The 23,221-nt window shown below is 47.1% G+C and overlaps 2 protein-coding genes across 3 annotated transcripts in view; both read left to right on the top strand.

Moving 5' to 3' along the window:
- The window catches only part of CFAP61 (cilia and flagella associated protein 61), a 285,028-nt gene extending 273,688 nt beyond the window's left edge, over window positions 1–11,340 (top strand). For both annotated transcript variants that reach the window (XM_043602984.1, XM_043602985.1), the window contains 2 exons: window positions 1,597–1,687; window positions 10,905–11,340. In XM_043602984.1, the coding sequence (XP_043458919.1) occupies window positions 1,597–1,687; window positions 10,905–11,105 (292 nt within the window). In that variant the 3' untranslated portion in view covers window positions 11,106–11,340. The remainder of the gene's footprint in view (window positions 1–1,596; window positions 1,688–10,904) is intronic.
- A 7,045-nt stretch (window positions 11,341–18,385) lies between these two features.
- On the top strand, window positions 18,386–21,459 carry INSM1 (INSM transcriptional repressor 1). The gene has a single exon (XM_043602993.1). It carries the CDS (start codon window positions 18,786–18,788, stop codon window positions 20,310–20,312), a length of 1,527 nt encoding a protein of 508 aa, XP_043458928.1. The 5' UTR covers window positions 18,386–18,785; the 3' UTR covers window positions 20,313–21,459.
- The last annotated feature ends 1,762 nt before the right edge of the window (window positions 21,460–23,221 follow it).

Consider the following 23,221-nt stretch of genomic DNA (forward strand, 5'->3'; position numbering starts at 1 on the left):
ATGACATAGGCACTATGATGTAGTGTGAGGCTACTACTGACCTTCTGACAGTATGTCAGGAGGAGGTTCACCTGCTCCGGAGTACGGTTGACTGCGGGTGACTGAAATGCAGAAAGTGAAATCATGGAGACAGAGGAGTGCTGTACACAACAGCTCTGACTGGGCTGCTGCCTCCAGGAGCATCTTTCCCACCCATGGCCTTCCTGACCTCACCTCCCTACCAATCCCTGCTCTTATCTCCACTCTGCCTCACAGAGTGCTCTTAGCACACTCCTGGCTCCAGGTGTTCACATCTGCTGTTCCCTCTCTCTAGAGGGCTCTTCCCCCAGATCTCCACATGGCTCTCTCTCCCTGCCCTCAAGCCTTTACTCCCTGAGCTTTTCTTTGGCCTCCCTTATCCTTGCCTGCCTTGTGTTTTCTCCTAAGCAGTTCTCATCATCCAATAGGCCTTATGTTTACTTATTTATCACTTGAATATAAGCTTCACAGTGGCAGGGTTGATGGTCTATTTTGGTCCTTGCTGTTTCCCCTGTGCCCAGAATACTGCTGGGTGCATAATAGATGTTCCATAAATATTAGTGGAATTCATAGTTGAATGGAAAATAGGTAATTAAGCATGAAACTAGGTCATATTCTGGTCAAGCAAATAGGTGATAGGTAATAAGTGATATAGCTGAGTGCCATGCTGATTGTAGCACAGACTCTTATCATTATACTTGTCCTTTAAGGCCTCAGTCGTCCCTGGGTCTCGTCACTTCCTTCCCTAAGAATTAACTTCAGGTCTGGGAAAACAGAAGGTGCTCGTCTGCACGTGGGCACCAGGTTTTTCTTCCCTGGTGCACACACATGGCATCCATTAGCAGTAATGGGAACAACAAACTCACATCCAGAGAACAGTGAAACCCACGTGATCAACGTGTCTCCAGCGTGAAAGAAGTGATGTTTCCCATCCCAAGACACTTAGCATTAAAATAAAATCAGAGTTAAAGTAACAGTAAATGGTCTTGGTTCTCCAAGAATGCATCACAAAGCATTTACTCCAATGGTTTTCAGTGAAAAGTTAGCCAATATAAACACCGAAAGAGCTGCTCTCCTAAAAGATGTTCAATTAAGCATCAGTGCAATTGTATGGAGACTATGTTGCAACACCACCGAGGTGGCCTGTTTTTCTGGTCATTATTAATCCAGAAACCTTAATGATGAACAACATTTGTGTTATTGTCTACCCAAATGTAATTTGTTTATGCAGCAGTTCAGTTAATCCTGCAATCTGTTTTTCTCAAATGAGGGCAGATAATGGAGACACCGTTCTTTACAAGTCTTCAGGCTTTTAAATTCTGATAAAATCAGGATTCTTCACTGGGTCTTGCCCCAGCTCTGAATTAAACCACTTTAAATGTAATTATGGAACCTGGCCTTACATCAGGAACATCCATTTAAAAAATTGATTGGCCAGGCTGTTCCACGAGGCATTTTATGAGCAAACGCTTGCGAAGGGGCCAGAACTGTAATTTATAAAGGCAAAAAGCAGGTAAATACTTTATTAGTGGTAATGAGAGCGTTTCCAGCTAACTGAATCTTTTCTTTCCTCACTAGCTACTTCATGGAGCCATGGTGCATGGCCCTGTTTCACGATCGTTTTATTGATCTAAGGAAAGAGTTACGCCAGATCTTGACCTCCAAGGAGGTAAGAGTGATTAATAGATATGTGAGTTATTCCTTGCAGATTACAAGCACTTTGTAGTTGTTGGTCATTTAGACTTTTCTCTACATTCCCCCTTTTGGTTTTACTTACAACTGTACTTCTTATAAACAAGATTTGGAGTATGTGAACATAGGCAGTGATATTTCAGGAAAAGTGGATTATTTAAATCCTTTTATGAGAGGCAGATTTCTTTTTCCTTTTTACAAGTAACTGTATTTTCATGATCAGTTAACAGGGATGTTGACTGGGAACCGAATCTGAGTTTTTTCGACTTGCTCTCAAGAATGGACATTGCATGCCTTTAGTTTCTGCCGTATTGCCCACCATTTGCTAGATATTTGTGTGTCTGTGTGTTATTATAAAAATGTAAAGGGAAGGTGTAAGATGCCCAGACACACCCCTTTTATAACCCAAACTGCTTTCTCAAAGTGATAGGGAATTAACTGGAAGGATACATTTCCCAAAGACTCCATGCTCAGCAAGAAATTTGACTCTGCAGTGTAAGTAGTGAAATATTCGTGAAGCTTTAAATTAAATTCTTTCTTGCAACACTAGACTCCTTAATGAAGCTGTGGAGAGTTAGTGTCTGTGCTCACAAAGTAGTCAGATATCCATCGCAGACTCTCCCTTGCTCCACTCAGATAAGGGCTGGCCCCAGTGGGCACAGCTTAGTTTTCCACCATGTTTTATTGTCTAAAAGGGCAAGTACTTCGTCTCTGTTATCACTTCCACTTGAGAGCACCTGTGACCCTCAAAGGTTCCTGTGGTGTGGGTTCCATATTGGGCAGCATAGATACAGATCACACACTGAGTCCATACTGCCTGCACCGCCTTGCTTAACGATGACACTATTGTCATGGTCTTGACTTTACCAATGAGGAAGCTGGAGCCAAGAGACTTTAAAGGCCCCTGCCATGGATTACACAGCTAGTCTCTGGCCAGCAAGCTTCAAACTCAAGGATGTCTCACTCCAAAGTCAGGAACATAGGCACTGAGCCATACAGACTAAACTGTGTGGCTTGGTACCTTCTCTTCATTGTTCGCCCCCTTCCCAGTTTTATTCTTGGGATCCAAGATGGGAAGATTAAATAATCTTACTAATCTGAAGTAGATTCAGATTGGGAAAGATAGGTTTAAAATATAAACCAAACTAGGGGCGCCTGGGTGGCTCAGTCGGTTGAGGGTCCGACTTCAGCTCAGGTCATGATCTCACAGTTTGTGAGTTTGAGCCCCGCATCGGGCTGTGTGCCGACAGCTCAGAGCCTGGAGCCTGCTTCGGATTCTGTGTCTCTCTATCTCTCTGCCCCTCCCCCACTTGTGCTCTGTCTCTCTGTGTCTCTCAAAATTAAATAAAAATGTTAAAAAATTAAAAATGTATATATAAATCAAACTCAGTTGTCTTTAGGATCCACATAGATAGGAACCAGGCAAGTAAATGTACATGAGGGAGGCAGAGGGGACTGTAACTATGCAAAGGTCATCCATGCTAAAGGCACTCAAATTTGGATATATATATATATATATGTATATAGAGAGCTACGGGTCAGATGGGTCCCTGCACTTCATCCTAAAACTGTGAGGGAGTCAGCTGAGGTTGAAATATGAACCTGAGTTGTAAGCCTGGTGATGACTGAATTTCACTTAACTCCTTAGATCCCTCTCTTCCTCTCAAAATGTAATCTGCAGCTCATTACTGCACCATAGTAAACACTCATTAGTTTTCTAGTTAACCCATTAAAATTCTGTGCCTAAATCCTTCCAAACCCCAGAATCGAGCTCCTCAGTTAATATTTTACACAGAGCCAAGGGGTTTTAGGTGCCACGCTTAAAAGGGAAGCTTTCCTCTCACCCTTCCAAGTTCACTATCAAACCCAACAACAGTCGCTTTTCATGGCCCTCACTGAGATACCCTCAACCTTTTATCCATGGAGAGACATTTGCTCTGGGTCAGTTTGCTATGCATGAAATCAGCATAGACAATAGGCCCTTTCAGTAGATCAGAAGTGGCCATGAATACTTGTGGAAGACACAGTAAGGACCTCCCCACCATCTTGTGGCTTTTCTAGATTCCCATAAAGTGAAACCTCTGGAAGAGATCTTGCTCTGCTTTCTGTGTTTACATGTGTCAAGTGGGAAAGGCCACAGGAAGAGGTGCTGCATGCAGTGGTGTCTGCCTCTAGCTCAGATCCTTGTAGAACAGGGACTACCTGTTCCCAACTCAGTGAGCTGTGGGAGGAGTGAAGGAGGGGATATGTGCAAGTAAACAGCACAGAAGAATGGCTCCCAGTAAGTGCCAGCCCCCACAGGTAATGGTGGTGGGGACAGGCAGACAGTGGAAGTGGTACTCATATAAGCAGATATGCAGGAGTTCATTTGAGAGCCTGGTAATAGGAAAATAAAGAGGATAGCCTTCACTAAAGAATGATGGTAATTCCTTTTCTCAAATATTGAGATTAAGTAGCCCATTTCATTTTACTTTCCAGATTGTCTATAGGAAAGTACAGCAGTCCAGTCCCATTGACTATGATATCCTATAGCTCAGCATATCAGTTTTCCTCTACTTCCACATGGAGAGAAAGGAATAAAAGACTATAATTTATGACTGTTATTGTAAGTCATCTCACATCTATGTATCACTTATTTTAAAAACAAACCCATTGTAAGATTTCACAAGTCTTGCATGGAAGTAAAGAGGAACAGATTAGAAATCCCACTGACACTGTGTTTAGCTTAACCAGAGTCACTGACCAAAATGAAATTTTATATAGTCAAGATTATTCTTCAAAAATGTAACAATTATAAATATATATGCACCAAGCAACAAAACCCATATATATATATATATATATATATGGCAAAAGTTGATACAATTGAAGGAAGAGATGGTTCTAAAATAAGAGCTGGGGAATTCAATATTTCACTTTCAGTAATGGATAGAACAACCAGGTAAGGAAATAGGGGACTTGAACAACAGGATTTCAGTACCCCGCTTACAGCAATGGACAGATCAGCTAATCAGAAAATCAACAAGAAAACAATGGCTTTGAATGACACACTGGACCAGATGGACTTAACAGATATATTCAGAACATTTCATCCTAAAGCAGCAGAATGTACACTCTTCTCCATGGAACGTTCTCCAGAATAGACCACATACTGGAACACAAATCAGCCCTCAACAAGTACAAAAAGATTGAGATCATACCGTGCATATTTTCAGACCATAATGCTGTGAAACTCGAAATCAACCACAAGAAAAAAATTTAGAAAGATAACAAATACTTGGAGACTGAGGAACATCCTACTAAAGAATGAATGGGCTAACCAAGCAGTTAAAGAGGAAACTAAAAAGTATATGGAAGCCAATGAAAATGGCCACAACCCAAAACCTCTGGGACACAGCAAAGGCGGTCATAAGAGGAAAATATATAGCAATCCAGGCCTCCCTAAAGAAGGAGGAAAGGTCTCAAATACACAACCTAACTTTACGCCTTAAAGAGTGGGAAAAAGAACAGCAAATAAAACCCAAAACCAGCAGAAGACAGGAAATAATAAAGATTAGAGCAGAAAATGCTATCAAAACCAAAAAAAACAGTAGAACAGATCAATGAAACCGGAAGCTGGTTTTTTGAAAGAATTAACAAAGTTGATAAACCACTAGCCAGTTTGATCAAAAAGAAAAAGGAAAGGACCTAAATAAAATCAAGAATGAAAGAGGAGAGATCACAACCAACACACCAGAAATAAAAACAATAATAAGAGAATATTATGAGCAATTATATGCCAATAAAATGGGCAATCTGGAAGAAATAGACAAATTCCTAGAAACATATACACTACCAAAACTGAAACAGGAAGAAATAGAAAATTTGAACAGATCCATAACCAGTAAAGAAATATCCCAAAAAACACCAAGAGTCCAGGACCAGATGGCTTCCCAGGGGAATTCTACCAAACATTTAAGGAAGAGTTAATACCTATTCTCTTAAAACTGTTCCAAAAAATAGAAATGGAAGGTAAACTTCCAAACTGTTTCTATGAAGCCAGCATTACCTTGGTTCCAAAACCAGACAAAGACCCCACTAAAAAAGGAGAACTATAGACCAGTTTCCCTGATGAACATGGATGCAAAAATCCTCAACAAGCTATTAGCCAACCGGATCCAACAATACATTAAAAAAATTATTCACCATGACCAAGTGGGATTTATACCTGGGATGCAGGGCTGGTTCAATATCTGCAAAACAATCAATGTGATTCATCACATCAATAAAAGAAAGGACAAGAACCCTATGATCCTCTCAATAGATGCAGAGAAAGCATTTGACAAAATACAACATCCTTTCTTGGTAAAAACCCTCGAGAAAGAAGGAATAGGAGGATCATACCTCAAGATCATAAAAGCCATATACAAAAGACCCAACACTAATATCATCCTCAATGGGGAAAAACTGAGAGCTTTTCCCCTAAGGTCAGGAACAAGACAGGGATGTCCACTCTCACCACTGTTATTCAACATAGTATTGGCAGTCTTAGCCTCAGCAATCAGACAACACAAAGAAATAAAAGGCATCCAAATCAGCCAGGAGGAGGTCAAACTTTCACTCTTTGCAGATGACATGATACTCTATATGGAAAACCCTAAAGATTCCACCAAAAAACTGCTAGAACTGATTCATGAATTCAGCAAAATTTCAGGATATAAAATCAATGCACAGAAATCAGTTACATTCTTATACACCAACAAGGAAGAGACAGAAAGAGAAATCAAGGAATTGATCCCATATACAATTGCGCCAAAAACCATAAAATACCTAGGAATAAATCTAACCAAAGAGGTGAAAAATCTATACACTGAAAACTATAGAAAACTTATGAAAGAAATTGAAGACACACACACAAAAGGAAAAATATTCCATGCTCCTGGATAGGAAGAACAACTATTGCTAAAATGTCAATACTACCCAAAGCAATCTACATATTCAATGCAATCCCTATCAAAATAACACCAGCATTCTTCACAGAGCTAGAACAAACAATCCTAAAATTTGTATGGAATCAGAAAAGACCCCAGATAGCCAAAGCAATCTGGAAAAAGAAAACCAAAGCAAGAGGCATCACAATTCCAGACTTCATGCTGTATTACAAAGCTATAATCATCAAGACAGTATAGTACTGGCACAAGAACAGACACTCAGATCAATGGCACAGAATAGAGAACCCAGAAATGGACCCACAAATGTATGGCCAACTAATATTTGACAAAGCAGGAAAGAATATCCAGTGAAATAAAGACAGTCTCTTCAGCAAGTGGTGCTGGGAAAACTGGACAGCGACATGCAGAAAAATGAACCTGGACCACTTTATTACACCAGGCACAAAAATAAACTCAAAATGGATGAAAGACCTCAATGTAAGATAGGGAGCCATCAAGATCCTTGAGGAGAAAGGAAGCAAAAACCTCTTTGATCTTGGCCGCAGCAACTTCTTACTCAACACGTCTCCAGAGGCAAGAGAAAAAAAAGCAAAAATGAACTATTGGGACCTCATCAAAATAAAAAGCTTCTGCACAGTGAAGGAAACAATCAGCAAGACTAAAAGGCAACTGATGGAATGGGAGAAAATATTTGCAAATGACATATCAGATAAAGGGTTAGTATCCAAAATCTTTAAAGAACTTCTCAAACTCAACACCCAAAAAACAAATAATCCAGTGAAGAAATGGGCAAAAGACATGATTAGACACTTCCCCAAAGAAGACATCCAAATGGCCAACAGACACATGAAAAAATGCTCAACATCACTCATCATCAGGGAAATACAAATCAAAACCACAATGAGATACCACCTCACACCTGTCAGAATGGCTAACATTAACAACTCAGGCAACAACAGATGTTGGTGAGGATGCAGAGAAAGAGGATCTCTTTTGCGTTGTTGGTGGGAATGCAAGCTGGCACAACCACTCTGGAAAACAGTATGGAGGTTCCTCAAAAAACTAAAAATAGAACTACCCTACAACCCAGAAATTGCACTACTAGGCATTTATCCAAGGGATACAGGTATGCTGTTTCGAAGGGACACATGCACCCCCATGTTTATAGCAACACTATCAACAATAGCCAAGGTATGGAAAGAACCCAAATGTCCATCGATGGATGAATGGATAAAGAAGATGTCATGTATATATACACCATGGAGTATTACTCGGCAATCAAAAAGAATGAGATCTTGCCATTTACAACTACATGGATGGAACTGGAAGGTATTATGCTAAGCGGAATTAGTCAGAGAAAGACAAATACCATATGACTTCACTCATATGAGGACTTTAAGACACAGAACAGATGAACATAAGGAAAGGGAAGCAAAAGTAATATAAAAACAGGGAGGGGAACAAAACATAAGAGACTCTTAAATATGGAGAACAAACAGAGGGTTACTGGAGGGGTTGTGGGAGGGGGGATGGGCTAAATGGGTAAGGAGCATTAAGGAATCTACCCCTGAAATCTTTGTTGCACTATATGCTAACTAGCTTGGATGTAAATTTTTAAAAAATTAAAATAAAAAAATGTTTTAAACAAAACTTCCATTTACAATAACATCCAAAAGAATAAAATACTTGGGAATAAATTTAAGTGGGCGGTGTAAGATTTGTATACTGAAAACCTCAAAACATTTCTGAAAGAAGCTAAAGCAGACCTAAATAAATGGAAAGCCATTTGTGTTCATGGACTGGAGACTGAATATAATTAAGATGGCAGCACTCCCCAAAGCCATGTACAAATTTAATGTAATCCTATCAAAATCCCAATGGCATCTTCTGCAGAAATGGAGAAATTCATAGGAAAATGCAAGAGACTCTAAATAGCCAAAACAATCTTGAGAATAAAAAATAGTTGAATGACTTACACTTTGCAGCTTGAGAACTTACTACAGATCAGCAGTAACCAGGACAGCATGGTACTTGCATAAGGATAGATCCAGAGATCAATGGAATAAAATTGATAATCCAGAAGTAAAAAACATTTACATGGAAAGATTTATGTCATTCATCATTAGGGAAATGCATAGCAGAACTACAATGAGATACTACTTCACACCCACTAGAGTGGCTATAGTAGAAAGAAAAAAGAAGTAACAAGTATTGGCAATAGATGGTCACACTGAAAGGGGAGCTGATCACACTGAGGGACAGATGGTCACGTGGGGAAAGATGGTTACCCTGAGGTGGAGCTGGTCACACTGAGAAGGGAGATGGTCACATGGGGGAAGACGGTCACACTGAGGGGCAGATGGTCACATGGGAGGGAGATGGTCATACAGAGAGGACACACTGTGAGAGGCAAATGCACAAAAATCTGTTCACAGTCTAGAGCGGAATTTGTCTTAGGTAAACTTAAAAGCTCCATTTTGTGATTTTACAGTATTTACCGCACTGTCAGAACAGCACCATACACCATTCTACAATTTTTGTAAAGTTGTTTTTGTTTGCTACGATTCTCCTGAAAAACTAAGGAAGAAAGAACACACCTTGTGTGTGTTGTGGAAGATATGTTGGGGACATGCTGGCAGCACCTCTAATATTTCATCCTGGGCATCAGGTGCCTTTTTCTGTCACTGTTTCGTTGAGCTGATTTAAATCCGAAGTCCAGTGAGCCTCACTGACTGTTCTCCCAAGTGATGTGTGTGTAATCTCCAGGACTTCTGTCAGTGTCTCACTGACAGAACCAAATAATTGTTACGCTTCCATATAGTTTGAACCTATTTTCCCATCTGTAAAATTCTGACTGTTAATAAATTAATGATCTGCAAGTCGCCTTTTTTTCTGTTGAAAATAAAAATTATTGGAAGTTCAAGGAAATATAGCACCAAAGTCCCCGTGAGTCTGCTGTTAGGGTCATTTGGAATTATTGTGGTATTCAGAATGTACACAGCTCAAACCTTGGTGGAGTGCATTGTAGAACAACTTCCTATCAATGGGCAGATACGTGATGGAGCAAATAGGGTAAACCTCAACCGTAGAATCTAGCCATGTGTGTGTGCTGGTGCTAAATGTACAATTCAGCCAACTTGCCTCTATGTTTGAGTATTTTTATAATAAAATGTTGGAAAATTCCCTACTATATTTTAGATATGCACGGCATGTGATTATCAACATTAAATAACTTTATTCTCTCTGAGCCTTGTCTTTAAAGATGTCAACAAAATTTGAATTTACATATATACATATATAACACCCAGTGCTCATCCCAACAAGTGCCCTCCTTAATGCCCATCACCCGTTTAGCCCATCCCCACACCCACCACCCCTCCAGCAACCCCCAGTTTGTTCTCTGTATTTAAGAGTCTCTTACGGTTTGCCTCCCTCTCTCTTTTTATATTATAAAATCCTATTTCTTGAGAGAGGACTGTAACCATGTAAAGTAAACCATCTAGAAGTTTTCATGTAAAAATGCTTAATCACTTCCTTTCTTATTTTTAAAACAAGCGTGATCTGCAGATAACTTTTATCTGAATATTAAGAACTTAAAGTTACTATTCTTGCTGAACCTTGAGGACATTATTCCAAGTCAAGTAAGCCAGCCTCAAGAAGACAAATAGTGTTTGATCCCACTTACATGAAGTACCCAGAGTAGTCAGAGTCACAGACAGAAAGTAGAACGGTGGCTGCCAGGGGCTGGTGGAGGCAGAATGGGGAGTTAGTGTTTAATGAATACAGAGTTTCAGTTTGGGAGAATGAGAAAGTCCTGAACATGGATAGGGGATGGCTGCCCAACAATGTGGATGTCCTCATTAAAACAGGAGCGCCTGGGTGGTTCAGTCGGTTAAGCGGCCAACTTCAGCTCAGGTCATGATCTCACAGTTTGTGAGTTCTAGCCCCATGTCAGGCTCTGTGCTGACAGCTCAGAGACTGCAGCCTGCTTCAGATTCTGTGTCTCCCTCTCTCTCTCTGTCCCTCTCCCATTCACCCTCTGTCTCTCTGTCTCTCTCAAATATAAATAAATATTTTAAAATTTTTAAATGGTTGAAACAGTAAATCTTATGTATATTTTGCCATGATTAAAAATAATTTTTGAAAAGTTAGGGGACAAGAACAAGCACCCTTGAGAAGGTGATCACTCTTTTTCATTTTAGTGAAACTGCCCTCTTATTGTCCAAGTAATTTCCATATCTGGCCACTTCCTCTATTTTCCAGGAGGAAGACCTTCCTTCCATAGAACAATTGGCCCATCAGATAGAAGATGAAGAAATTAACCTGAAGGAGAAGCCCAGGAAATACCTCAAAAGAGTTTTCCAGGAAACTATCTACAAGGGGCTGGTGGAGAAGAGCATCCTTGACTACCTGCAGTATAATCACTACCACCTGCCCATGTATGCGTGGCCAGGCATCATTTAGTGCATGGCCATACCCTCCGCTTTGTTTTCACACATGTAGTTTCTGGAAGTGCTGAGTATGGGAAACCTCTCTGAAACCTGGCTTTACAACCAAGCTTATGCCTGTAGTTTTCTATGGTTCCAGTAGGTGGCGCACGGCCATGGGTCTCTATTCTGGAAGTTTTTGAACACCAGGCATGTTCCAGGGCAGAATAATCCATTTCAGCAATAAAATGGGATGTACTGTATTAAACTTGTCTTTATGTTGGGTGTGATTCTTATATATTTCCTGAAGTGCCCTGCTGCCGTTAGTTCTTCACCTGTTTACCCAATAATACTCCTGGGCAATAAAAAAGAAAAGCATGTGCCCAGAATGGAAAATAGGCAAAACTGATGATGAGAAATTAGCTCTGTAATCCAACATCACAAGAACTGACCGCGCAGGCAAGTTTATGTGAACTTTGAAATGAGGCAGCTGCTATCAAAATTTCTGTACTTCAATATTGTGAGAAAAATTCAAGGATCAACACAAAGGTCACACGCAGGTTTTAGATTAGAAAATAGTAGTGCGAAATCAGTCTAGTTCATTTCTTTTGCCCCTTAGCACTGTTGCTTTGCACCAGGGCCTCTGGTACATGTCACCTGTAATGTGGGTCCGAATCTCTCTATAAGATATATATAGCAAATTTCATGCCTACTAGAAAACATACGGATGCAGGAACAACAATAGTTTTCATTTATTTGGATCTCTTTTAATAGATAGTGTGACACAATTCATGACTGAATTTTTGATCAACAGGCTTTAAAATTGTTTTTCATGGACACATTTCCAGTTTTTCATTTTTTAAAATTTATGTTAACATTTAGCACAAGTTGACACCCTCACCAAGGTCACACAGCTCTCAGGAGGAGAAGTCATGGTTGGCATTACAGAATTGTGTACCCATTATCAAACTGATATCTCTCAAAAAGAAAACTGTTCCAGAACACTAGATTCTTGATTTTTCTGAGGCAGGCAAAAGCAAGCAATAAACTCCACTAATTCCTTCACACGTATGTTTTACACAAATGCAGGGGCCATTTAGAGCGAGGCCCAGCTTTGGCCATATGCTAGAAACTATGTGACTGGAATGAAGAACAATCCCTACCAGTTCACTCTTACAACTGCAAACCGACACATGGGGAACCGTATTTCAGGGGCTGGCAAATAGGTCAGCTTGCCACCCCTTCTGGCCTCCTTCCCCTGAGAGGTCCTAGGTCAAATTCATCAGCAAATGGAGTGGGTTTGTGTGACAGGCCCTGGGACCCTTGGATGGAGATGAACAGAAAAACCTCAAAGGATCAACAGTTAGAATTTGAGACCCAGTATTATAATTAAAAGGCTTCTAGTCACGTAAATGTGACCCCAAATGACAACTGCCAACCTTGATGTTGAATGATGGATATATGCGGTAGTAAGTTTTCCTTTGCAAATGTCCAGAATGGGTTTTAGTCTACAAAATGTATGATGAAGTCATTCTCACCATCGTCCCGAATTCACAAAGTGAGTAATTTCCTGAGTCTAGGCAGGAACTTCGGCATATATGTGCTGCTGACTTCAGCATTTTACCACCGGCGGACAACTTTAGTAAGACAAGGGAAGTATCCAAGAGTCACTGATTGAAATTGGCTGTATTAAGGGTTTTGGGAGAATAAAGATATTTACTCCTCACCGATGGTAAGGCCTGGCAAAAAAAAAGGGGGGGGGGGTGATTCAGAAAGAACAATATTTGGACTTCTGTCTGCAAGAGCATAGATCCTGTAGAGACAGGTGAATGCGTGAATTCCTTAACGTATTACAACATTTGTTGGGATGTCTTGGGCTGTAAGGCTCATCTTGAAATTCTACAGTTTTGAACAAAGAATAGTGACAAGAAAACACCGAATTTCCCCAAGTTTTATTCCCGCAAATCACATGCGATGACCATGCTTCGCAGATGCCTCTAATGATTGTGGGTTTATAACGAGTGTGCCCACCCCCTTTCTGAAAATGGCTCCTTATAAGCAAATATCACAGGAAGGCCAAAGAAAAAGAGGTGATAGGGGGAAGGGAGCACTGCAAGGAGGAGAAAATGTAAAGCCAGCCAGTCAATATTTACCCTTAGAAGAGAGTCTGTGTGTGTGTGAGAGAGAGAGAGAGAGAGAGGGAGAGCGAGCACGCGAGCGCGCTGCACCGGGTGAGGGAGTGTGAGCCAAGAAGCAGGGAGAGGGGCTCGAAAGTGGCCGCGTGTGAGGAGCTGTTGATTGTTTTCTGGTTGAGAGAAGAGGTGATGATAAGGCTGGGATGCGGCGGGCGAGCGCCGGGGCCGGGGCAGCGAGCAGGCAGCTGTATGCTAATGCTCACAGAAACCAAGCCTCCGCATTCCCCATTAAAGCTGGCGGCCAGGAGGCCACACATCACTGAACAAATAGGCTCTCTCTAGACAAATAAAATAACACACGTTGGCCTGCGGGGAGGGGGAAGAGCCAGAGGGGAAGAAAAGGGGGGGGGGAGAGGGGAGGGAAAAGAGAAGGGGAGAGGAGAACCGGGGAGAAGAGGGACGGTCGGGACGACGGGAGGGGAGAGGTGGAGAGAGAGAGAGAGAGAGAGAGAGAGAGAAGGGGGGGGCGGGTAAGAGCCGCAGAGAGAGAGCAAAGGAGAAAGAAGGAGATAGTCTAAGGGAAAGAGAGTCTGAGACTGAGAGTGGGGAGGCGGGAGACCTGGGGGGGGGGTGCGGCGAGAGCTGAGGTGAGACAGGAGGGAGGGATGGGGAAAGAGACAAGGGGAGGGAGGAAAGGGGAGACAGGAGAGACGGGGGTGGGACAGAGGAAGAAGGAGGCCAGAGGTCACAGGGAACGAGAGGCGGGGAGGGGAGGAATAGTGGGCGTAGGGAATGAACACTTACACCCAAACCCCAAAGCAGCCACAAGAAAGGGGGCACTGAGGCCAAGGCGAAGTGTGCGCCCCTTCTGGCCCCCAGGGGCCTGGCCACCTCTTGGTCTCCAATCGGGCGGGCACCGAGGAGGAGAATTGGAGTCCGGTAGCCTTTTCGGTCAGTTTTTGCTGGGGTCGTGTCGCTGCCTCTTCTGAGACCGCGGCGCACCGGGAGCGGGGCCGCCGCTTCACAGGTGCAAGCAGTTCCCTCGTGCGCCCCACGTCCAATTGGGATACCGGTGCCTTCAGTGTCATGCCAGTCCTAACTGGCAGAATTCTCTACTTATGGCTTTCCCACATTTTCTGGCTTCGCCTTTGCCAGCTTTTGCCAACACCACCCTTCGAGTCGCGGGGCCGGGGAGCCTCCTGCCTCCCTCTCCTCCCAGGGTCCCATCCGAGGCAAAAACAAACAGCCCCGAGGGCACTTCACGGAGCGTGCAGTGGCCCCGACGGCACACTCGGGAGGATAAAAGAGGCGGCCAGCCACCCCGTCGGCCCCCGGTCGAATAATGGGTGCGCAGCAGATTGCCGGGGGCACTCGAAACTCGAGGGGAGGGAAATACTTGAGCGCGGTCCCTCCCCGCGCCCTGCGGAAGGCGCAGCCTCGCGGATTCTCCCTTGTTCGCTCTCTTTCATGCACTCTCCTTTTGTGTGGAATTATTTAAACGAGAGATCCAAGGCAGCTTTATGCTAATGTGCCGAACAAAGGCAACGGCCCGCGGGCGGGGGCCCGGAAGGTGCCTGGAGGCCGGACCGGGCCGGGCGGGGCGGCGGGCGGGCTGGCTGCGCGTGTCTCTCGCGTGCCCCTGGGACTGACACAACAACCCCTCATTCCTGCAAACACAAAGCCTCTCCCCGGCTCGGGCCCCGCGCTCGCCCCGCGCGCAGGGGCGCGGGCCCCTGCGAGACCTGACGGCGGGCTCGGCGGCGGTAACGCACGGTTCCTGCCGGATAGCGGCTCTAGGACTGGGAGGGCCTGGGGGTGGGGCTTCCAGGAGGTGGGGTCACCCAGGGGGTGAGTCCAGGAGAGGGGTCCACGGCTGAGTGGGGATGGGGGTGTTAGGGAGCCTTGTCAACCCCCTCCGAGTGTCTCTAAACGCGCCGCGCGGTGAGATTGCGGACCCTCCTGTCTTCGCCTCTCAGGAGCTCAGGGGCTGTCTGGACTCTTCGACACCCCCCGGGGCAAGCAATTCCTAGGCCGAAATACCCTCTTTGGTACCTATTTCCAAGCTTCGCACTTTCAAGAAACTCCCCGGAGCTAGACACGATCTGAGGTTCACAGTGAACCCCGGCGTGCTCCCCGACGGCTACCTGGGACAGGAGGACAAAAATATTAAAAAATTAAAAACATAGAAACATTAGAGCGCCTGCGGCCTCCAGCTCCGCCGCCAAAGGAAGAACCCACAACGGGGTCTGCAAGGAAGAGAAGCGAGGTGGCTGCCGATTTTTTCCAAAGTGTTGCCCACGACCGACCCCACAGGAAGGGGAGGAGCCGCCTGAGGCCTGGGAAGGACGCCTCGAGGACCTGCCTTGGATCCCTGTGCTCGCCGAAGCCGGTGAAGCAACTCCGGAGGGAGGCAAAGCAGTGCTCAGTGTTTCCCCGACCCCACTCCACGCGGCGCCCACTCGGAATCGCAGCGCGTAAAGGCCGACCGCCGGAGCGTAGCGTGGTGGCGCTTTGCTCTTCCCAGAAGACTACAAATGGTCTCGACTCGAAGTCCCCATCCCTGCAGGCGCGCAGATTTTGAGAAATGAGATCACCCAGAAGACAACGAAAACTTAAGGACCAGGTGCAAGACTGTGCCTACTTGGAGGGTGCTGGTGTGTGCGTGCGCGCGCTCAGCCTAATTCTTCTCTAGCCGAGTTATGAAATTTGTTTCTAATTCTAGTACCTTTCAAATTTCCATTTATTTTGACCGTACTCGTCTGAAAGCAGATTTCATTTTCGCTGGCAAGATTAAAAACCACAAATTAAGCAAAAGGACCATTGAATCTCAGTAGTGTTCAATAGATTCTCTTAACTTAATTCAGAACCCCTTTGAATTCGCTGCATTCAGGCAGGGGTCTTGTTTTGTTGTTGTTGTTGTTGTTGTTGTTGTTGTTTGTCCCCCTCCCACACCCTCCTTACAATTATGGGTGTTGTTATTTTTAAAGGACTCACAAGGTGACTAACTCTCCCTGTTATCTGTTGAATGAAAGTAGTGTTACACATGCAAGACCAAATAACCCCGCAGTCAGTTGCGGACCGTGGGCCGAACCCCACCCTGTTATCCCACAATCCAGATGGGATTCGTGATTAGAAAATAAAATTGGCCAAAGCTGTCCCGGAATCCCTCTCCTACTTCTAATTTCATCAGCAGTATTAATCAGCGCTCAAAAGAGCAAGGAAATAACATCAGTTACTTTTAGATTGAAACGTATTTATAAATTTCAGATAAACTCATTTTAGAATTCCTAACTTTTTTGAGGACTAGCATTCACCGCAGTTAGCAATTTTAAAACGAGGGTGAGAGCTTCCAAAATATATCCCATGATATGTATTTTTCTGTTTTTAGTCTGAGTTAAATCACAAAGAAAAAATCATAAACATCGTTCCTTTTGATTAACCAACTTGATTAACCCTTTGATTAACTAAGCCTAACAATTGTTCTCATTACAACTTCTTACTCATGTGGAAAGAAAGAAAAGAAAGGGAGAGGAAGGAAGGAAGGAAGGAAGGAAGGAAGGAAGGAAGGAAAGGGTGTTCTTAATTTCCCTCCTAGGGTATTTTCAGAGGGAAAATCCAAACACAAATACCTTCAGTGGCATTAAGCATAAGCAAAATTCAGTATAATCTATCTAGGTGCACAGAGCTTTCCAGAAAAATGTCCGTGTCCTTCTCTCTCAATAAAGTGACATTTTTCTCACAACATAATGACATTTTCTGTGGCTTTGCTATTTGTTCCCTAAGTGATGGGTGATCAGGCCCACTACGCACTCTTGAGGTTCTGCCCCGGTCCCCCGGAGATTATGTCTTTTGTGTTTCCTCGGGGCTGGGCAGGGAAGAGGATGAAGGCAAAGGGCCCGGTCTGGGTCCAAACAGGGCGGCGGGGGTGGTGGGCAGGGGTTTGTGAGTGTGTGGATCTTCGCTGTTGTCTCTTCTTGGTGGCAAGGGGGGAGGCAGCTTGTCCTCTCCGAGGCTGCAGCCTGCCTCTGAGGACAGATTGCCCCCACCTCCCCCCGGTCGGCAGCACGCGTCTCTTTTGCGTCCAGATTGGCCGCGACCGGCGCTCAATAGCGGGAGGTTAATTTCCTTCACAAAGGTGAAGGGGGCACGGCTCCGGGGGGGCCCCCGCGCCCAGACAGGCGGCCCCTTTATTCCGCTGCGCCTTGATTGGAGCCCTTGATTTAGCATCTGATGTCAGCCGGCAGACAAAATGCCCCGCTCCGAATGAAAATGCATGAGGTGGCGCAAGGAGAGCGGAAACCAACTTCAGTGGGGCGCACGCGGCCGACCGCGCGTTTCGGCCTTTGGCCAACTCCTTCCGAATCAACCCAGTCCTGCGCCTCGAGGCGGCTCAGAGTGGCCTGGGCTGGGCTCCTCCAAGGATGCCAATCTTTGAGCCTCGGAGAACTTAAAAAAAAAAAAAAAAAAGTTCAGAAATCCAAGTACCTTTTGGAACCCAGCCCAACTTGACCCCCCGCCCCCCGTCTGCCCCAGGGCCGCGTCTGCTGGCGATTAAAGAAGTGCGGTGCCAACTGTTTCTAAAAGTCGAGATAAAACCTTCCAGTCGCACGCACGCGGACGCACGGAGGCCTTGGATACAAACGCCGCCCTCGGCTGCAGCCGTAAGACCAGAACCTCTACCTAAGTTTGCAACTCCGGGGTCCCATTTTCGCTTGGGTCCTGGGTCCCAAGGCCCACCCGTCCGAGCCTCTCGGACGCCCGGGCTTGGCCACTATTTTCATTTTTTTTTATTATTTCCCAAACACCAGGCGGAGTCCCTGCGCCTCCCCCGACTCCTCTCCCGCCCCAGCAGCCACACTCAGATCTCCCCCGCGCCTGCTGCTGCCCACCGCCGCCCCTACCCAATCAGCGCGCACAACTTCCCCCTCCGCTCTGGCTCGCGGATTGAACCCTCCTGACATATTTGGGGCCATTCTTCTCCTTTGTTGCTATTTTGCTCGCGACCCGCGGGTAATCCCCGCGCGGGAGGGGGGCGTGCATTGTCGTGCTGATGGACGGGCCCATTTGGCGGCTCCGCGCCCCCCGGAGGAGAGACACAAAGCCCAGGCACGTGCGCCTCCCCATAGAGGAGCAGTAGACCGTGAAGGGAGGCGGGGCCGGGCGTGTGCCTGGGCCGGGCGGGGCGGCGGCGCCGGGCGGGGCGGCAGCGGGGCGCGCGCGGGGGCCCAGCGCCCTCAGGTACATCTGCCGCACCTAACGGGCGACCCCCGAGTCCCGGCCCCTTTTTTGCCGCCCCGTAGCCCTCCCACCCGACCAGGCGGAGGAGGTGCGGACGCGCTGATTGGCTCCGGAGGAAGCGGGAGGCGAGAACAATGGCCCCCTCCCCCCGTTAAAAGGGAGCGGCTCCCGGGCCCGGGGACAGGGACGCGCGTGCAGGGCGCAGAGCCGGGCCGAGCCGCCGCCGGCGCCACGCGAGTCCCGTAGCCGCCGCTCCCGGGCCATGGGCCGGGGGCACTGAGGGCCGCCCGGGCCGAGCGCGGAGGTGGGACCGAGCCAGTGCCTTGCCCTCGCGCTGCGCCAACATGCCCCGCGGCTTCCTGGTGAAGCGCAGCAAGAAGTCCACGCCCGTGTCCTACCGGGTCCGCGGCGGCGAGGACGGCGACCGCGCGCTGCTGCTCTCTCCTGGCTGCGGGGGCGCCCGCGCGTCGCCCCCAGCGCAGAGCCCGGGGCCGGGACCGTTGCTGCCGCCCGCCGAGCGCGCCCATGCGGCGCTCGCTGCCGCGCTCGCCTGCGCGCCGGGCCCGCCGCCGCCCCCGCCGGGCCCGCGGGCCGCGCACTTCGGCAACCCGGAGGCCGCGCACCCGGCGCCGCTCTACAGCCCCACGCGGCCCGTGAGCCGGGAGCACGAGAAGCACAAGTACTTCGAGCGCAGTTTCAACCTCGGGTCGCCGGTCTCGGCCGAATCCTTCCCTACGCCCGCCGCTCTGCTCGGAGGCGGCGGCGGCGGTGCGAATGGCACCGGCGGCGGCGGCGGCACCTGCGGCGGCGACCCACTGCTCTTCGCTCCCGCAGAGCTCAAGATGGGCACGGCGTTCTCCGCGGGCGCTGAGGCGGCCCGCGGCCCAGGGCCCGGCCCCCCGCTGCCCCCCGCCGCCTCCCTGCGGCCCCCGGGCAAGCGCCCTGCACCCCCCGCCGCCGCCGAGCCGCCCGCCAAGGTAGCCAAGGCCCCGGGCGCCAAGAAGCCCAAAGCCATCCGTAAGCTGCACTTCGAGGACGAGGTGACCACGTCGCCTGTGCTGGGGCTCAAGATCAAAGAGGGCCCGGTGGAGGCGCCGCGGGGCCGGGCGGGGGGCGCGGCGCGGCCGTTAGGCGAGTTCATCTGCCAGCTTTGCAAGGAGGAGTACGCCGACCCGTTCGCGCTGGCGCAGCACAAGTGCTCGCGCATCGTGCGCGTGGAGTACCGCTGCCCCGAGTGCGCCAAGGTGTTCAGCTGCCCCGCCAACCTGGCCTCGCACCGCCGCTGGCACAAACCGCGGCCTGCGCCCGCCGCCGCCCGCGCGTCCGAGCCTGAAACCGCTGCCAGGGCTGAGGCGCGGGAGGCGACAGGCGGCGGCAGCGACCGCGACACGCCGAGCCCCGGCGGCGTGTCCGAGTCGGGCTCCGAGGACGGGCTCTACGAGTGCCACCACTGCGCCAAGAAGTTCCGCCGCCAGGCCTATCTGCGCAAGCACCTGCTGGCGCACCACCAGGCGTTGCAGGCCAAGGGCGCGCCGCCCGCGCCTCCAGCCGAGGACCTACTGGCCTTGTACCCTGGGCCCGACGAGAAGGCGCCCCAGGAGGCGGCCGGCGACGGCGAGGCGGCCGGAGTGCTGGGCCTGAGTGCGTCCTCCGAGTGCCACCTGTGCCCAGTGTGCGGGGAGACGTTCCCCAGCAAGGGCGCCCAGGAGCGCCACCTGCGCCTGCTGCACGCCGCCCAGGTGTTCCCCTGCAAGTACTGCCCGGCCACCTTCTACAGCTCGCCTGGTCTCACGCGGCACATCAACAAGTGCCACCCGTCCGAGAACCGACAGGTGATCCTCCTGCAGGTGCCCGTGCGTCCGGCCTGCTAGAGCGCGCCCTCCATCGCGGCCCCCCCCGAACTGTGCCTTCTCTTGGAGACCCACGAGGAGAGCGCGCCCTGCGCGCCCTGAACCCGCGTCCGCTCCGGGGGCGCCCGCCCCCGGTGAAAGTGTTGTCTCCGCTTCTCTCGGTGTGGCGTGACGGTAACCCCAATCCTCTCGTTGTGACTCCTTTCTGACCCCCCCCCCCGCCTTGCGTTGTGTCCCCTTCCCCTCCTTGGCGCAACAGGAGCCAATCTCTTTCTGTACAAGAGAGAAAAGCTGTAAGCGTTTGTCTCGTGGTTGGAAGCTTCCCCTTGGAGGGGAAAGCTGTTTTTCTTGCTAGTATTCGCTGTGTTCATGGTCTAGAAATGCGGTTTGCTCTCGCCTACCAATCTCTGCTCTCTATGTATGTAGCGTACGGGTTGTTTTGGGTGAATCTTGAGGAATAAATGCCTTTATATTTCACAGGCTGTAAATTGAACTTCCCACACGATTAGCTTTATTATGGCTTGTGAACTGCTGGAGTCTGGCTTTACCTTTTTGTATGTGAACAAATCAAATTGCTTAAAAAAGAGTTTTCTTTAGTATAGCCACAAATGCCTTGAACTGTTGTCTGGGATTGTTTTGGGGGAGGGAAGGGAATTTTCAGAAAATGCTGTAGAAACTGCCTCAATACTTCACATAAGACTCTTTGGTTTTATCATCTTTGTTGAGGTAGGACTATATAAGTTCTCTCTAAATGTATATGTTGATTTATGAGTAATTGTTATTTATTCTTTATTTATTTATATTAATTATGAAGATTATGCTATTATTTGATTGCAGATCTTTTTTTTTTTTTTTGGTACGCTTTTCCCCCTCCCTTGCCACTCTTGACATTTCACTGTGCATTTTAGAAGAGAGCCTTTTTCTAAAGGGATCTGTTAAAAGTTTTAACTTTTATACCTATCTGAGCGAATTACAGACAACCTACCATTTTATTCTGCTTGGAGGGCCCGTGAGGCCCCTGTACAACCAACAGCTCTTACTTTTAAATGCAATCTCTTTTCTACATACATTATTTTCTTAATTGTTAGCTATTTATAGAAAGCTTCAATAGAACTGTTTCAACTGTATAACTATTTACTATTCAAATAAAAATATTTTCAAAGTCAAAGTCAGATGGATTTATTTCTGCATCACGTGGCTTCACTAAGGATTTAAAATGATTTCTTAAATGTCTGTTTTCTATTAAAGGAAAAAAATGCTGCCACCTTCACTAGGATCATGGGTTTTTACAGCTGAGCCTGAACCTCTGGGTCCTGCCCTTCTAGCAGTTCAAGGGTGTAGCCTCAAAAACTGGTGAACTGGAGCCAAAGGCTTGCTAGGGGTCTTGGGAAAGGTAGTGGAAGATGGGGCTAGAATGAAGGCCTGGGAGACTCTTCCAGAGAAATCTACATAAGTGCCCACAAGAATCTATCCTTTTGATCAAGGGGGTGTGAGACACACTTTTACTTAACAGACCCTGCATTTCCTGACCATTTGGGGGCTCAGTGTAACAGTAATTCCTCAAATAAATAAGGTGGGTAGTGGTTTCATGGTCAGATTTCCCCAGTAAGTGAAACAAACCAGAACACTCGTGGCTACAACAGAAGTTAATGCAGTTTGGGGTAAGGGTTCAAAAATGATTTTTCAATCAGGTGAGCAATCCGCTTTTGGGGGAAAAATGGAACACCATCTGTTTAGGGTATTAGCGTTAATAACAGGTCATTACAATGTTTTCCGTTATGTGTCACTTAGCTCGTTGAAGAACAATTCTGATGCCCACCAGTTAATATTTCGAGTTGTTTCCCTCTCTGAAACAGTCCATTGCAGAGCTGTGCTAAACATCACAAGTGTGCATTTCCTTTTGTGGTATGTTTTGCTACTTTTTTCCTAAGGCCCTCTAAATCCAATGTTTGTCCATCAAAGAGATTTTAGACATCTGCCCAGTAAAGGGCTGCATGTCTGAAGGATGTAGGTGGGATGGGGGTGGGAAGGACAGTCCATGAGAAACTTGGAAGGAACAACTGAGAGAGATCGGTTTGTTCAGACTCTGAGCCTGCAGTTTTGTGTGGTAGAGGGGTTAGAAAGACTGACCTGTCAGGAACATTGAATATTCCTCCATTTGTGAAGGTCTTGCAACAGACCCAGAATGGCAATGAAGGAGAAGCCACTACAGGTAAGTTGCTCCCTGGACAGATCGCATTTGCCTTTTATTGGTGATGCCTATGTACTTTATCAGTTTGGAGAATGTATAAGCACAGGAACAAAACAGTAGTTATAACAACCTGGAAACTGGATAAAACAAAGAAAAACTCCAATTTGTAGGCTGTTGGCTGTCTCCTCTGAGCAACATTAACATGAGACGTTTTAAATGTCCTCCCCGAATTACGCCATACGTGAAAAGACTGAGTGATGGGTCAGGGTATGTTCTATGCCCATAAAAAGTTTCCTGGAAAACCTGATGGTTGGCCACACATGACTAGTCGAGGCCTGGCTGCAGGAATGACATCTTGTCGTCTGTGTTTGGCCCACTGGTTTTCATGTCCATAATCGTAAAGCATAATTTCTAAGATCCACTTTCATGAGGGTAAAGAAAATTTGGTTGTTTGCAAATGTGCTCTTTCATAGCCGGTGGAAATGTATTCCCAATGACCAAATAATACCTTTTCTAAACTTAGAGACCAGAATTTCATTTGTGTGAGATGTTCAGTGAAATTGCATACAAATTTGACCCCACTGAAGTAACGGAATGGTGTCCAAGAATTAGACAAGTTTTGTCTATTTATTTCAAAGTTACGTTCTATGGGTCAACAAGATATTCCACAGAAAGGAAATCAGATTTTCTCTCCATCTCTCTCTTTTTCATCCCTCCCTGAATAATAAGTTCACAAGGG

The sequence above is a fragment of the Prionailurus bengalensis genome, chromosome A3 (assembly GCF_016509475.1).
Source record: "Prionailurus bengalensis isolate Pbe53 chromosome A3, Fcat_Pben_1.1_paternal_pri, whole genome shotgun sequence".
In the NCBI taxonomy this organism is placed as follows: domain Eukaryota; kingdom Metazoa; phylum Chordata; class Mammalia; order Carnivora; family Felidae; genus Prionailurus; species Prionailurus bengalensis.

Coding starts and splice junctions, on each gene's coding strand:
- INSM1 (XM_043602993.1), top strand. CDS start 18,786: ATGCCCCGCGGCTTCCTGGTGAAGCGCAGCAAGAAGTCCACGCCCGTG.